General features: G+C 46.5%; 1 protein-coding gene across 5 annotated transcripts in view; it reads left to right on the top strand.

Annotated features, from left to right (window-relative positions):
• Positions 1 to 15,282, top strand: part of RMDN3 (regulator of microtubule dynamics 3) — a 30,732-nt gene extending 15,450 nt beyond the window's left edge. For 2 of the 5 annotated variants that reach the window (XM_080619043.1, XM_080619046.1), the window contains 6 exons: positions 7,763 to 7,838; positions 8,717 to 8,794; positions 9,590 to 9,688; positions 10,852 to 10,905; positions 12,299 to 12,379; positions 13,828 to 15,282. In XM_080619043.1, the coding sequence (XP_080475169.1) occupies positions 7,763 to 7,838; positions 8,717 to 8,794; positions 9,590 to 9,688; positions 10,852 to 10,905; positions 12,299 to 12,379; positions 13,828 to 13,881 (442 nt within the window). In that variant the 3' untranslated portion in view covers positions 13,882 to 15,282. Of the gene's footprint in view, positions 1 to 6,592; positions 7,684 to 7,762; positions 7,839 to 8,716; positions 8,795 to 9,362; positions 9,689 to 10,851; positions 10,906 to 12,298; positions 12,465 to 13,827 lie in introns of those variants that run through there. The other 3 variants (XR_013956987.1, XM_080619044.1, XM_080619045.1) reach the window with 3 other exon arrangements.
• The last annotated feature ends 1,730 nt before the right edge of the window (positions 15,283 to 17,012 follow it).

Here is a 17,012-nt window from a genome sequence, read left to right as displayed (position 1 = left end):
GCTCACAACATAAAATAGAATAAAGGAGAAATGATTATTTTTTAATGGAAATTACTGGGAGAACAGGATGCTGGGTATTGTCACCATGTAAGATCTGCACTTTTATGAGATGAGTGTATGTACTGGGAGGGTTGGTTTGGACTGCTGGCATCTAAACAAACGCCTTTAGCATCTTGAACAGACTGTGTATTCTAGCTCTTGGGAATGAATTGCTGTTCTCCATTTGATAAGAAGGACGAATACTGGGACAGACAAGGTGACCCATCTCTAGCAGATTTTGGTGTGTGCCTTTGCTGGCTTAACATTTTGAGGGCATGGGGTTTTAGTTGTCAGGTTGAGTCTTGAAGGGTGTAAGCCACAAATGCTGGATCTTTCATATTTTGCAGGGTATAATATTGATGGTTCAGCTTTGGAATTCATCATTTACAGGGGGCAGAAGCAGTGGGTGTTATGGGATGTTTAGTCATGGGTCTGCAGTAGAAAACCCCAAGCCTCTGGAGCTGGGATGTCCTCAGTGCCTGTGTTACACCCTGTGCTCACCAATTCCCACAGCAGCTTTAGAGCAAGAGTGTGCAATTCCTGTCTTGTGGGATCCATTTCTTGTCCAGCCAGGGAAGAGGCTTCTGCACATCTACATCTTGCTTGTAACTCGAGAAAGCAGCTGCAGAAAGGGCAGCTGGAGGAAGGAAGCAGCAGAGCAGCATGTGGGAGGCCTGGAATGGGAAGGGAATATGTAACTACCTTTACCAGTCACAGAAATAATGATTTCTGCTGTAAATAGAACAGGAAATTATTCCCTTTCCAGCTCCGTGTGGCTCATGGGATGGTTACAAGCTGTTTTAATTGCAGGCTTTTCTTATGCTGATTGAATTTACCTGGAGAAAACCATTACTGCTCATGAAATGATGCCTGGAAAGATATGTACATACGCATACGTATGTATACACACATACATATATGTGAAAAATGTAGGACAAAACAGTTCCAAAGGACGTTGTCGTAGGGAATCAGTTTATTTTCTCTCATCACCCGTGTGTTACCTTTCCTGTATTTTTCTCCCATCTCTTTTTTTCAGACAAAAGTATAGGAATTCCCTGCAGAGCACAAGTTGTGGGAGCAGCAAGGATGTGTGATGCTAATGTGATGATTCTTTTAGTTCTTACTTCCACATACAGTCATGAACATTGTCTTTCTCTTTTTCACAACATCCTAAATGGGCATTTTAATAGAAATATCCCAAGTTGATTTTAACATCTCCCATTTGTGATAGGGGCTGTGTGAAGCCTTGTTGCAGGTATCATAAGGGCTGCATTTTTCCTACGTACCTAATTTCATGTTGACTGTAATTTTCTATTCTATCAGTTGCCACTTATGGATTACCTGTGATGCAGTTGTGCTGGTTCTTGTGCTTGCTCATTGCTCCCTTTGCTGTATGAATTGCTCCTGTTGCACAATCATTCCCTGTTTATTTGCTCTGAAGTGTGATGCTTGTCGAGCAGGACAGAAGAGACTTCACATGCAGTCATCAATGCAAGTAAAACTTCCCATCTTTCAGTCCCTTCTAGTTACTGCAATAATCACTGACATTGTAAAGCACCAAATGAAGAAAATAAGGTTGTGAACAAGAGGGATTTGTGGGTGCTGGCAATGGCAGTGCTCTGGGGAGCATGACCAGCTGCAGCTTCAGAGTGTTTGGTGGCTGGCTGGTTTGAAGGCTCTGGCAGCTTCATAGTGAATAGTTTCTAGAATGACAGAAAAATCACTGAAGGTCTGGGACCGTGTCTGGATTGGCTTTGGGAGCTGCCCAGATGTGAGGGAGAGCCCTTTGATGGACCTCCTGGGGTGTCTTGAAAATGAGGCCTGGTACAAAGCTCTTATTGTGGTCACTTGCTTATGGAAGTCAGTGGGTGCCAGGAGACCCATTGCTGCAGAGCTATGGGCTGATCAGAGCTGGGCAGAGAAGTCACCTCTGGTGTGGTGGGACTGCTCTCAGCTGTGCTTTCCTGGGAGGCACTGCTTAGGAATACAGGAACATGGGAGAGGTGTACTGGGGGTTTGGTGTCTTCACTACCTTTAGGATACATTTGTGTGCTGTAGACTGATTGGAATGATACTGAGTGTTCTTAATGCCTATGTTCTCTGTTATAATCACCTGATTCTTACTTTTGATATAGACAAAGTCATCGTCTGCTTTGATTGTGAAAGATCTCTGAGCAGGTATTATGTCCAATGGAAGTGATTACTGCCTGAGCTGATTTCAGCTCATGAAGAGGAGCACAGTGCAAACACTTGTTCAAGTTTCTAGGTCTGTTCTTGCTTGCGTTTAGGAGTGGATAGAAGAGGCATCAGTCGTTGCACAGACCTGTGTGGCTTGCTGCTTAGACTTCACAGATGAAGTAAGAGAAGCAGTTGTGGCCTCCTCAGAGTTCCCCATCGTTGCAGTGGGGCTGTTTGCAGCACAACTCAAGCATGTACCAGCAGCTTTAGGGATCAGGCAGGGATAGTGAGCTGTGTGTTTGCCTTGGCTGCTGCTCCTCTTGTTAAAGAAATAGTGGAAGTGCAGCCAGAGCAGTGAGGGATTTCAGAGCTGCACTGGGGGAAAATTTTGCAGGTGCTGCTTTAGCAGCTTTTGTTTGAGTTGGGTATTTCACATTGGAAATTCAGTGCTATTTTCTGACTGCTGAAGCTGTCACTGCAGAAGACATAATAAGCTTTGGCTCTCCTGGTGATATTCTATATGTTATAGAGAAGCAGGAGAAGGATATATTCTTGGGTTGAATGCACCTCCAAAATGTCCCTTCTCTTCTAAAGAGCCTGTCACGTTGCAGAAGCATCTTGCACACTCAGTAGCCACTGAATTGTGCATCAGCCCTTTTAACTTCATAGAATCCCAGCCTGGTTTGTGTTGGAAGGGACCTGAAAGCTCCTCCAGCTCCAACCCCTGCCACGGGCAGGGACCCCTTCCACTGGAGCAGCTTGCTCCAAGCCCCTGTGTCCAACCTGGCCTTGAACACTGCCAGGGATGGGGCAGCCACAGCTTCTCTGGGCACCCTGTGCCAGCGCCTCAGCACCCTCACAGGGAAGAGCTTCTGCCTAAGAGCTCATCTCAGTCTCCCCTCTGGCAGGTTCAAGCCATTCCCCTTGGCCTGTCCCTACAGGCCCTTGTCCCAAGCCCCTCTCCAGGTTTCCTGCAGCCCCTTTAGGCACTGGAGCTGCTCTCAGGTCTCCCCTTCAGGAGCCTTCTCTTCACCAGGCTGCCCCAGCCCAGCTCTCTCAGCCTGGCTCCAGAGCAGAGCTGCTCCAGCCCTCGCAGCATCTCCATGGGCTCCTCTGGGCTCACTCCAACAGCTCCAGGTCCCTCTGGTGTTGAGGGCACATTGTGCCACCAGCTTCTGCTGGTACATCTGCCTGGCTGTGGGTAGGTACCAGTTCTTTGTAAAGTGATGGCATTCCGGGTATGACTTGAAAAGAGTTCTAATTTCAACAACTGGCCAATTTGGAGCTGTGTCTTGATTTATGAGCTGAACATTTCTGTTCAATGGGTGGATTAAACACGGAAGTTGTTCTCAGTATACATTAGAGGCAGAAGTAACTATGTAGCAAATCAGAACTGGTGTTAGAAGATAGTTCTGAAGTTAGAGGAGGAAAAATAGCATGTAGTTGGAGCTGCCTGACAGCATCCGTGACTGAGGAGGGTCCCTCCCTTCATCAAGGGGGTTGGAATCCTGTTCCATGTCCTGAGCCACACAGGCTTTGAGAGTGGGAACACCAGAGAGGAGTCAAAGAAGAGAAGGTGCTCAAGAATATGAGCAGGGACGGAAGGAACCTCAGCAGGGATGAATATTCTCTCCTGCTCTTGGAAACAGTTAAATAACTTGACATTTAAAGTCTGTTAGGCATAGAGAGAAGTTGTGAGACCTGGGATCTTAAGAGTTCAGTGTGTCAGTAGAAAGCTCTCATAGCACAGGTGACAGTGCTACAGATGTGGAAACCAGCTCATGCACTTCAAAAGGCTTCATTCTGGATCTCTTCTCATCAGTGTTGGTGTGGGTGACACCTTCCTCGGGAGCACCAGTCCTTCCTGCAGCTTGGGGTTTATAGTTTGGACTTCTTGCTCAGGTGTGTCCTAGCTCTTTGCTGGTAGCTCTTGGGAGAACAGCTGAAACTGCATCTTCTGGGTAAACCCAGAGGTTTAAACAGGCATGAGGTCACTCCATAAAAACAGTGTGTTCTACACAAAAAATACCATTTGTATCTTCAGGCTTCTCTGGGGATGAATACATCTTGCTCTACGAAGAGAACACATATGGTCCTTTCCTGCTGCCTCCCAAGGCAGACCAGAGATCTTCAGCAGATAAACCCAACACAGACAGTGAGCAAAACTGAACACAGAGTGTGTGTCCCAGCTGAGGTTGCCAAAGATTTTAACTGTTTTAGGATGAAGGAAAGGTGGATTTCAGTGCTGGTACAGAAGGGGATGTTCCAGCCTTTCTCTTCTGTGCCAGTCATTTGCATTTTAGCTTAAATCACTAATGAAAATTAACTCTGGTTTTAGCCATGTGCCTGACTAAACTCCTTAGTAGCTAACATGTAACTTAACATCATTTGCCAGGTCTCCTTTGAACCTGAGTATGTTCCTAGGAATGAATTTTAAGTGATCCTCTGCCTCAAACCGAAGGTGGTTTGGAATTACGTCTTTGTGTATGTTGGGCTCTTGCTTTCATCTTGGTATATTGTGGCCAAAGTGGAGCTGATCACACTTGGAAAGTGGGGGCTTTGCTTGGGTAGCAGGATTTGGCTGCTCTTGTAGAGCAACAGGAGTCATTGTGAATTGCTTTTGTTGCATCTTGTTGTTGGCTCCACTGGTGCAAGGCTGAGGAGGGTGTTACTTGGGAGACGTGAGCCGTAAGTTGTGCAATAAGTGACAAAGCCCCCCCAAACAGGATTGTTTCAATTGGAAAAATGAAAGCTGTTTGCCTCTAAAACAGTGAAAACTTCCGGGCAGATACAAGGGCATCATTTAGATGGCAGTGAGGTAATGTTTGTGTTGCTGTAACAGTGGCTCTTGTGGATGCTACTCGTGAGTCAAACTCACGTGAGGTCCCTGCACTTGTGTAAGGCTGAAGTCATGCCCAGACTCACCCAGAGCAGTCACAGGAAGCCTGCAGAGAGCTTTTTGCAGAGATTTGTTCCCAGTTGCTGTATTACTTCAAGTAGACCTGTGTGTCCAGCAAAATAGCTGCTTCTCCCCATTTCTTTTCACTCCTCCCTTTCTTCCCCTTCTTTTGAGTTTACTGGTTGTCCCATGCAGGAAGGAGCAGCAGCACGCTCAGCTAGCAAGCCTTTTGACACAGTTAAGAGAGATAAGAGATGTGTTTGGGTTGGCAAACCACGCTGGCCGAGGAGCTGGAGGTGCCAGGGCTGGATTCCATGTACATGTCCTGCTGTGATGGAGGCAGCCAAAGGGCACCATCAGAAATCAGGTGTCTTCAAAGCGGCGTGTTCTGAGCTCGGGGGTTTAAGGTGGAAGAACAGACGGTCTCTCATCTGGTAGGGTCTGCTTCCGTGAGCTGATTTACTGGTAAATGGGGAAATCCTTGCTGGGCTGAGATTCCAATGGGAACTTGCAGTTTGACCAGTGTCTGCAGTGTAATGAGTGGTTCTGGTTAAAAATTAGTGAAGTGAAGTCATAATAAAAGGTTTTGGTAACTGCTGAGACATTGATCTGAACAATGCTCCAGAGGTTACGTGGTGTTTACAGATGAAAATCCTCTTCCCTAACTCATTGCTGTTAATCTGTTATTGCTTGTCAGTCCCGCAACTCCAGAGCCTCCTGTGACGCTCATCCCAAGGCATTTCCCAAATGGATTAGAATAAATAGCTCAAATAAGCCAAGCTAAACAAGCAGAAGGGATGAAGGCAGAAAACCACATTGGTGCTGCTGAGTGAGGACAGGAAGTCAGGATCTGAATCAATCACAGAGTCACAGACCTGGCACAGGGTGCCCAGAGAAGCTGTGGCTGCCCCATCCCTGGCAGTGTTCAAGGCCAGGTTGGACACAGGGGCTTGGAGCAAGCTGCTCCAGTGGAAGGGGTCCCTGCCCGTGGCAGGGTTGGAACTGGAGGAGCTTTGAGGTCCCTTCCAACCCAAACCGCTCTGGGATTCTATACATTAAAGGGGGCTACATGACTTATTGTACAGGAATATTGTATCTTGTGATCTTAGGAAACAGGCCTTTTATTGGCTTCTATTTCTAAGCCCCAGTCATGTGGTGAGGGATGTTTAGCACAGGCTGATGCCAGTTGTGAAACAGAACTGGAGCAGCTCATAAAAACACTTACTTCATCCTCTGCAAGCAACAGGTTGTAACAGAGCAGCTCTGGACTTCTTCAACTGAGGGAAAGGATTTTACCCAGTTAACACATTGATCTGGTAATATTTGCCATTGTCATGGAAAATAGGAATTTTAAAGCTGAACCAGTGCTTTTTCACACAAAAAATAACATGTTAAAGGAATGAGGTTCAACAACAAATTTGACGGTATTTAGGAGATGCGCTTCTTTGTATAGTAACTTACACATTGAACGTTTAGTTCAGACAGAGCCATGAGGTGTGAATCCATCTGTGGGGTTTCTCATGACACTGAAGATTCGAAAGTCTTCTGGCAAATTCCTGCATGGACATCCCTTAACCATCAGCAGGGATGCTTTGGGATACAGTGTGGTGACAGGAGACAAGAGGACCCAGCAGCGTTGGGATGTGGATGTAGTAAACAAAACCTCCAGGGAGGTCTCTTTGCATCTTTCTTTTCAGTTTTATTTTGTAAGGACAAGACTTGTGTTATTCATTTGTCCACTCATTCCACCCATGCCAGGCTCTGAGCAAAGCGAGGAGCTGCCTCCATTCCCACAGGTCTCACCTGAGTGGGATGGCAGAGGCCAAAGACTGAATCCACACAGCCACAACTTGGGATCCTGTGTTCTCTTTAGCAACGGTGCCCTTGCCACCTCCCTATGATTTGTTTTTTCCTGAGGAGAAGTGCAGGGAGGGAGGGGGTTGGAGCTGCTGTGGGACAAGAGGATGAGATGGGGGGGTGCAAATCCACTGATAATGAACCTTCCTTAATTTTCACAGCTCATCAAAGAACTGATTTGGTGGAGACTGGGCTTCTCAGGGTTGCAATTTAGGATCTTTTGCTACGCAAAACTAAATGGCCTTGCACTTGCAATGCTGAAAATGTGTTCTTTTGTTTCCCAAGCTTGGTGGCCATGTCAGGCTGCAGGATGTGGGTAGGTTTCCATGGTATTTTCCCTCTAGGTAGACAACTGCTGTGCTGTAGATGGGGTGTTGCGTATGCAAAGTGGCTGTGTGCCATAGTTAGCATAGAGCTTTCCATAGTCCTGGCTGTCTCTGCTGTAGCCCTTACTCGTCATTGCTTTGTGTTCTGACACAGTTTCATTGCTGAGTGAAGAACTTTAAGGTGTAGAAGCTCCTGTCATAGGTAGAAGAAAGGCTCCTCAGCCAGAGAGCAATGAGTTTGTGTCACACCAAACCACTCCTGTTGACTTGCTGGCATCCTTCAAGCTAATACCTTCTTAGCACTGAATACTTATGCATAGACCCTTCCCTGAAAAAGGTGTAGAGTATTCCTTGTTTTCCCCAGTGCAGCTTTAATGCCCATAGATACCTTCCTTCTGAAGATATCAACAGGATGTGAATGTACATTTAAAACTGGTTTGCTGCAATGTCTCCCCCTGTGTAGGTATGCTATCCTCTGTGGGCAGCTGTCAGAACATGAGAGTATCCAGAAGCGCATTCAAACTGGATATGTGTTTAAGGTGAGTAGAAGGGACCTGCTGGGTGTTGTGTAAGTGTTGAACAATACTCACTTCTGTAATAGAAAGGTAGGAAAATTGGCTCCAGCTCTTATTAGGGAAGAGATGGGTCTCAAAGAGATTCTGTGAGTGGAGGATTTGGGCTGAAGAAGGTGATTCCAGCCCTGTGTGATGAGGTGGCTGCTCTGCCTCTGCACTCTCCCACACTAGAACCTCGGAAAAAGGAAGAATAAAAGCCTTGCAAACAGAATGTACCTGTATGATGAGGCAGGGAGCTTGAAATAGGAAATTACCATGTGGTAATGAAGTACAGCACCAGCTCTTCTGCAGTAACTGCCTGTGAGCGCGCTTGCACCCTCCCATATATGCAAAGAAGTTATTTTTTCAGAGAGGGTTTAATCTGCCTCAGATTCCTTCATTTGTCTTTCAACCGGAGCAGGGATGTTACAGGGTGAGAGGATGGAACAGTTACTGCAGAACAGGCCACGTGTAATTATTACCTCCTCAGTGATTGATATGACCGGTAAGTTGGTTATGTCAGAGCTCTGAAAAGGTGGTAGAATAAAATGAAGGGCAGCTTCATCCTGTTGTGTGTAGGAGTTCTTGTCTTTGAGGCTGGTAAAATGCTGGGTTTCTGTGTTCACTGAACCCATTTTAAGAAAACTTGGGATCTCTTTGTAGCTGTGATGTTATTGATCACTGACACTTGAATTGTGGACTTAGAATCACAGAATGCTTTGGGTTGGAAAAGACCTTAAGATCATCCAGTTCCAACCCCCACTTCTTCTTTTCCACTTTTCCATGGTTTTTTGTTTGCTCTTGTGGATATTGTATTTGATTATAGTAAAAATGTAATGTGTGTTGGTGGTGATTTTCCATAGGAACACATTGATAAAGCAATTGAACTGAAACCAGAGGACCCACAGTCTTACTATCTTCTCGGGAGGTGGTGTTACCAGGTAAAGTAGTTCTATACTACTTACTGCTGTTTCCTTCCTCCTTGGAATTGAATTCCTTGTGTGAATGAGAGAGGTGGATTCAAACCAGCATCCATAAGGACTGAGGACACTCTTGGCTGCTGAGCTCAGATGCTGTATCAGAAAGTAAAGTGTGGAACTGCTGTAGTTGCTTGAAGAAGTAGTTTGGAAGTTGCACTTGTGTGGGAGCTTAGAAACTCTTCAGTCCTGAGACAGTACCAAGAAAAACACTCCACTGATGAGCACTATTTACACACTGCATTCAGAAACCTCTTAAGGTATAAAAGCTCATGTTCTTGTACATGTAGCACTGCAATGCTTTTATAGCAGCACTCTTGGAAGTGGTGTTGCCAGGACACTGTCATTCAGGATCTCTCAGCTTCCCATCTAAGTTGTTTTCTTATCTGTAATCAAGGAGTCTGCAAGTCCAGCATGGGGGGAGCTGCCAGGGACTGGTGCAGTTGTAGGTTTGGACCACCCGTGCTGTTTCATGTCTGCAGTAAATCAACTGTAGAGACAAATCTAATGTTGACCGGTATGCATGTGGCAGCTGATGTATGGAACTGCAAAAGCTGACTCAGGACAAGGAAATCAAATCAGGTTTAATCCTGTGGTTGGACTCGGAGGCTCATCCAGAATCTGCCAACACTACCAGGATCTTTGGCTTTCTCAAAGGAGCATGAGCCAGCTCCAGGGAACTGGGTAACTCCTTCTCTGTACTTCTGTCTTTGCTGGGTCTCCAGGGGGTTTCATGGTTTCATCCCCCTGTTCTGGCAGGTTTCACACCTGGGATGGCTTGAGAAGAAGACAGCTTCTGCTCTGTTTGAAGCTCCTCCAACAGCCACTGTACAGGACGCACTGCAGAACTTCTTACGGGTAAGGAGACCTGATAACCAGGGGACCCCTGCCCTGGCAAATGCAGTCACAAGTGGGGAACTGGGGTGCATGTGTTCTGCTTAAACCCATCACTCCCAGGTTGCCCAGAGAAGCTGTGGCTGCCCCATCCCTGGCAGTGTTCAAGGCCAGGTTGGACACAGGGGCTTGGAGCAAGCTGCTCCAGTGGAAGGTGTCCCTGCCCGTGGCAGGGGTTGGAGCTGGAGGAGCTTTAAGCTCCCTTCAACCCAAACCATTCCCTGATTCTATAAAGCTGTGGAGGAAAAGCTGGTGAAAGCAAAACTTTGTTGTAGAATAACCAGACAGAAGAAGGTGATTTTGAGGCAGTCAGAACTAGACCCAAAAGGTTCATAATTGTTTTTAAGGGTTTTGGTTTCCCTTTGAAAAGCTGCAGAGTGCAGTGATTCACTGCTTGAAATGCATATGGTCTGTACTCTTCCAGGGTCTGTAGGATCTGTTTGAGCTCATCCCTGGGAATGCTTCCATAGATACGTTCTGTCATTTCAGTGTCTCTCAGAATGTTTTGTTAAAAGGCTGCTTAGGTCAAACCTCTCCATCTCAAACTTGTGAAGACAACTGCTTTAGGCTTTCAGGCATTCCTTGCTTATGGATTTTGGAGAACTGGAGCTGCGTGGAGACGTCAGAGCAGCTTCCAGCCTATCTGAAGGGGCCTACAGGGATGTCGGAGTGGGACTCTTCATAGCAATAGGACAAGGGGTGATGGGTTCAAACTGAAACAGGGGAAGTTCAGGTTAGATATAAGGAAGAAGTTCTTTACTGTGAGAGTGGTGAGGCGCTGGCACAGGGTGCCCAGAGAAGTGGTGAATGCTCCGCTATAATTCTATTTCTAGGAAGAAATTCTTAGGAGTACTTCCTACCTTGTAGGAATCCTACCCTGAATGGGGGCTCGGGGGGGCAGATGGGGGGTGTTTGTCTTCTTATTCATAGAATCATACAAGCTTTGCTGACCCAGCCAGTCAAGTCCCTGAAGAGTTCTGACACTGAGCTAGGAAGCTCCAACAGTAGGGTTAGTCATCTGGGTTTAAGAGATGCACTAAGACTGCTCTAAGCATTCACTGTGTCCTTTGCGTACCCTAACGTCTGCTTTTCTCTGCCTGTTGCACCCTCCCCTCTCTTCTTTGCAGGTTGAGGAGCTGAGCCCAGGATATTCCAAGGCAGGAAGAATGTACATTTCCAAGGTAACCGGTCACTTGTTGCTTTCTTTAGATCAGTCATATCGTATATGCTCCTAAAATGAGAAATACTTGTATTAAACAATGGTCTTTGATTGTAAAGTGCGAAGCATGTGTAAATTACTGCATGCAGCCTCAAGACTTTTTAAGATTATAATAGGCCAAATCATTTAGTGCAGGGGCATTGGAATTCAGGGAGGGTTTTGCCCAGAGGAGCATCCTGCTTGAGTTTTAACACATCTAATTCTATATGAAGTGTCACTGGTAACGTGAAAGCCACAGGCTGGAGGTTTAATCCCACCAGAACCATGGACTTCCATGGGGTGTGCAGGAAATCTTGGGGAAGAGTAAAGGGTAAAGTGTGTCTCTATTTTACCAATACAAGTGGGAGTCTTGAGTGATGATTAAATGCACCACAAGTGTCTGGAGCTGGTGCTCCAAAGATCTTTGTTTGCATTGAGGGAATAATTGGGTTTGAACTCTTGAAATGTTAAAATTGCTGCTTAATTCCTCCAACCTCCAGCTGGAGTCTAGAAATCTTTAAAGCTCAAATAGCTTTAGAAATATTAGCCAGAGTGGGTGTAGGAAAAGTAGCTGCAGTCATTCTCTGTGACATTCCCAATGTCCCAAAGAATGGGAGTTTTACCAGGGTAGTGTGTGAGTGGTAGGATCTGCTTGGTCTGGAGCACATTATGACTGGACTCTTGGTGCAGAACTTATATCCCAATAAGCATCTTGTTAAAGGAAGATAAAGGTAATGGAGGAGGAAAACCCCTCAAGAGATGTAGTGGCCTTTACACCAGCTGGATGTTGTCTTTGATACATTGCAGCTCACTGTGTGTGAGCAGGGATTGGAACTGGATGAGCTCTAAGGTCTTTTCCAACCCAAATCAGTCTGGGATTCTGTGATGGTGAGACCTGTCAGACCTGTAAGTATTCAGTGGCACAGTGCAATGACCTCAGGTCTAACAGCCTGGGGAATGTGAGCTCTCTAAGATGATGTGCTCTCAGTATAGAGGTCTTATGGTGGAACAGTGTGAGGAGTAGAGGCTGTGTGGAAATGAAAATAGAGCTTCAGAAATGGTGAAAATCAGAGGGACACCTTAAAATCTCCAACCAAAAAGCAATCTCCTTTCCCAAAACAACACAACCCCCCCCCCCCCAAATCAACCAAACCAAGCAAAAAAGCTTTCTATTATTCCATAATCTGCTGTGATTGTAATGATTTGTGAACAAAGGATGCTGCAGGACATGTTAGAAGCCTGGAACCACACACTGCAGATAGGTAAGAGGTAGAAACCACTCTATCAATTGCCAGGGTTCATAACTGCTCGGTTACATTTGCTGCCTGGTTTTTCCTGTTGAACTCTTCTCACATGGTCGTTTCTTTTCTCCCCAGTGTTACAGGGACCTGGGGAACAAAGCCGCAGCCGTTCGCTGGATGAACCTTGCTTCCGAGCTGCCAGTTAATACAAAAGAGGTAGCGGGCTCAGTAACCCCCCCCTGCTGATGAGCAGGGAGAAAGTGATTACAGGAATAAAACAGTTTCCAGCGTGCAAGCCCAGGTTTTAAAGTATTTTCTTCCTTAGTGTGGTCTCTCTTCTTCTCTTGGGACTTGTGATCTGAGTGCCTAAAGCGATTCAGCAAAGTAATGAAGAATCCTAAGTAGTTGAGTGTGTCTGATATGGGTTTAGCAGTCCAGCCCCCACTGTGCAAGCCCTCTGTTACTCACAGGGTTTGGTTATGGACACATCTGAACACACAGCATGCGTTCAGCACTGGAACGTCTCCAGAACTGCTGACTGCTGTGGTACACGTCCCAGTACCTGGCTCCTGGGGAGGATTTATTCCTTTGGGCACTCTTCTGCCTGGCCAGCTCAGTTCAGAGGGGAATGCTGGAGCTGAGTGGTTGTCCTAGGGCTGGAGCAGGTATTACCTGCTACAATACCTTAAAGGGCCTACAAGAAACCTGGAGAGGGGCTTTAGACAAGGGCCTGTAGGGACAAGGGGAATGGCTTTAACCTGCCAGAGGGGAGGCTGAGATGAGGGAATTGGGACTGGATGAGCTTTAAGGTTCCTTCCCACCCAAAAAATATGCAGCATTTTCATGCACCTCCGTTTTTAAGGCCATGATGGTTTTTTAGGTCACTATAGCAAAAGTATTGTGCTGAAATTCAGGCGATGCAAGGTCGGGCGAGAGATCTTGGGGAGGGAGCTGGCTTGGCTGGGCTGCCCCCTGCAGGACACTGCCTGCTATTGCACAGAGCGCTTGGCCTCAAGCGGCTGGAGCAGGGCAGTGGAATTTATTCCCTTCTTACAGAAGGAAATATCCCAGCTCTGCCCTATGAGGAACTCCTTCCCCGTTTGTTGCTTGGACATCCCTCTAGACAGGGTTAAAATGCTGTGGCTGAGAAATAGAAGGAGGATTTTTCCCCAAAGCACAAGAAATGTGTGTTGGAGGTGTGTTCAATCATAAAAACTGAGATTTTCAGGAAGGACCAGGAGAAAGCTACAGGCAGGAGAGTCCTGAACAGTTCATTCTCTCCTCTGCTCCAACATTACAAGTGGAGTCGAGTAAGAAGCCAGTGCTTAAGTGGCTGTGTTAGGTCTTTGCAAATGTTCTCTTCATCAGTCAAACAACTCCCATCGTGCTGGGAAGGAAAAGCAAAAGTGTTCCAGTCTGAGCGAGGCAGTGAGGAAACCTAAGAGAAACCCTCTTTGGTACCTGGAAAGCTGAAGTAAGCTTCAGAGATGTGAGTGCGGACAGAGAAATGCAGGTGAGAGAGGAAAAAAGAGGCATTAGGAGGAAAGTGTAAGGCTGGGGGTGTCCTTAAAACCTTGTGTGGGCTTGGAGAAGAAAAGGGAAATGCTCTTTTCCACCATTTCAGTGGGGCTGTGTATTTACCTGTTCTCTTCTTGCATTTCCAGGATGCAGAGAGTGAGAGAGACCTTGAAGAGATGCGCTCAGCCTGGGAAGAGTGAATGTGGAAAAGTCATTCCACTTGGTACTGCACAGACAGGAAAATCCCAGTCAGAGGGGTTCCATGATCCCGACATTCCCTTCATGGACGAGCCACTGGAGTTTACAGGAAGAGCCACGCAGCAGCCTCAGCACGAGGAGCTCGTTATGGGATGTAATGGGATCAAATTGTGTCTTGTTTCTTTCTTACAGCACTGACCAGGTTGGATTTTAAAACTCCTACAAAACATCAAATTCCTGACAAGTGGTGTGTGTTTATAGGTAGAATCTGTGATATAAAATCATTGGTGGTTATGTATATCATAGATATATGTGAGATACCTTGTGATATAAAAATACACACAAATCTGTACCTCTTTATATCTACACATAGATTTTATATCACCAGCTCTACCCCACAGCCTGCACTTGAGGCCTCAGCTGGTGCCTGAGGAAGGCTTTGGCCAAATTGTCCTTCACATTCCCTCTTTTCTCTCCTCCTTACTAATGTGGAGTGATTGAATCAGTTGAAAGAACTGAGTCCAGGCCTTCCTATGCTCATGTTTTGGGTGATGTCCAAGGCTCTGTGCTTGGTTTTACCAGTGTGATGCTGTGCTGGGGGCCGTGGATGTTTTAACTGCCCTCAGCCTGAGGAGTCAAATGGGCACTGAAACTGTGACTGAAGAAAGACCATAACCAAAAACCCCAGACAGTAATGACTTCCAACGACTGAGTTGTCAGCCCCCTTCTTCCTTCCTGGGAAGAACTTGATGGTGGTGTCCCAAGCCCATCAGTCCTTCCCAGCCATGCCTGAACTACCTTACTGGTTTTCCCCTGGGGCAGACCAGCCCTGCGTGCTCTAGGGAGTTACTACTGGGGACCAAAGAGATTTCCTTCACAACACAAGCTTTATTTCCAAGAGGTGCGTAGCTTTTGTCAGAGCAGAGTAATCACATTTAAACTGCAGGACTTGATCCCAGTGGTGTTACTCCACTCACATGAGGTTGAGAACTTCTGTCCCTCTGATCTGTGCTGCTTTGGTTTGGATGTGATAATGTAGTTTGAAAAGAGCTTATTTATCAATGACTCACTGGATACAGGCACAGAGATGGTCTGTGGCAAAACCGATGCTTCCCTGTGATGGTCTTGACTGAGGAGGTGACAGCAGGAAGGTGAAGCCAATGACATTGCCTCTGCCAGCTCCTGGTACCAAACAGCAGCAGAAAACTGCTGTGGACTGACACGGATGGGGAAGCAAAACCTGTGCTCAAAGAGTTCCCTATGTGTTTAGCAAGGCTTCCTTGATATCCCCTTGAATCCCAGTTGGCAGCTAACCACACACTCGGTGTCTGTCTTGTCATGCTGTGTAATGTATGTGAAGTGTAAAGGAAACTGCTGCAAGAGTAAAGCATTTCTTGATCCCTTCTTTAGTCCCTTGCACGTCTGTGTTAACCTGATAGGGTTTTACTCGGTGAATGTAACACTGAAGGGGAAGTGTGGAGCAAACAAGCTTAAAACCTTCTCAGATGAGGGGTGTGGAAAAGGGGGGATGTGCTGGGCTCCCTGCCTGGCTCCAAGCTTCACCATGGAAATGCAGAGAGGTAACTGGGAGCCAGAGTTTATCGCGGGGTGGGGAGTTGTTGGAATCACTTATTCCCCCCCAAAATAGACTTGTGCCCTCCCCAAACCTTGCGGGCCCACGGAGCAGTTGATGCTCCATGTTCCATCTCCACACCAAGCTCCATCTCCCTCCTTTCCCCACTGAGGGCTCCCTCAGCACTCGTGGTTTGTGAGAGCCTGGCCCCATACTGCAGCTTTTCCCTGGAATTCAGGTTCTGGGGGGGGGATTCTGTGATTCTGGTGCTGGCTGAGCCACACCAGCCCTTGGTCCTGAGCATCACCTCACCTGGAGCATCACCTGGGTGCGGAGGTGAGGCCGTGAGTACCGGCCGGGCGGGGATGCAGGGATGAGCTGCCTCAATCCAGGTTTGATGCGCTACAGGGCAGCACCCACCTGTGCAGCAGCAACAGCTCAACTGGGTGCCCCAGAAGTGACAAAGGGGGTTGTTCGTATGAAGAGACGAGGGGTCCCCCTCCTTGCCCCTCCTGCCCTCCAGCAGTTCCCCCCAGACAGGAGGTTTCACACGTGATGTTCCCATCAAGCCTCATTTCCCAGCGATGACACTTCCTGCTGGGCTGAGGGAGCTCCAAGGGAAAAACCTGCCCAGGGAAAACCATTGAAAGCCATTGAAAGTAAGCGGTGATCATTAATTCAGCTATTAATAATTAGTTCAGCTATTAATAATTAAGCTATTTGAAAGGGAAAACCATATATCCAGAAAAGGTGGTTTCTTTTCCATGTTTTGGGTCTAAGGGAGGAAGGGCAGCTCCTGCCTCATTTGAAAAGCTTTAATTTTGTTACATATTTATGTAATTTTATGTATATAGATGTATTTTAGTATATGTATAGAAAAGATACATAATTTTTAATTTAGATGTAGATGGATAGATAGATGATAGATGGATAGATAGATGATAGATAATGATAGATCAATAGATGATTAGACAGATAGATGATAGGTAGCTAGATGATAGATAGATGATAGACAACAGATAGATGGATAGATAGATAGACAGATAGACTGACAGACAGATCAACCATTGTGTAGAAGAGCAGATCCAGTGTTAGGGGGCTCATTTCCCTGCAGGGCAGTGATGGGACCCACTGCAGCTGACCCAGCTTCCAGGCACGTGCCTATGCTCACCTGCACCTTAGCTGGGGGTTAATATGGACATGTCAATAGAGACATAGGAACCAATGTAATGTGAATATAAATAGGAACATCAAAAATGAGCACATAAACCTATGCCTATAAATACATAAACATAAACATATGAAACTAGAAACATAGAAAAACATGCATATAGATAGAAACGTGGCACATCAACTTGTAACTAAAACAGCAACTCTTAACTTTGCCCTCCTCTCTTCCATCTCCCCTCCTGTCTCCATCTTTGCCTCCCCTCCTCTCCAGTCTCCTCTCCTCCATCTCCTCTCCCTCTCCCCTTTCTCTTCCTCTCCTCCATCTCCTTTCCTCTCCTCTCATTTCTTCTCCTCTCTCTCCTCCTCTCCTCTCCTCTCTCCTTTTCTCTT

This window comes from Psittacula echo, assembly GCF_963264785.1.
Source record: "Psittacula echo genome assembly, chromosome: 5".
Lineage (NCBI taxonomy): Eukaryota > Metazoa > Chordata > Aves > Psittaciformes > Psittacidae > Psittacula > Psittacula echo.
The sequence above is the reverse complement of the archived record's forward strand: the minus strand, read 5'-3'. Positions and strand labels throughout refer to the sequence as shown.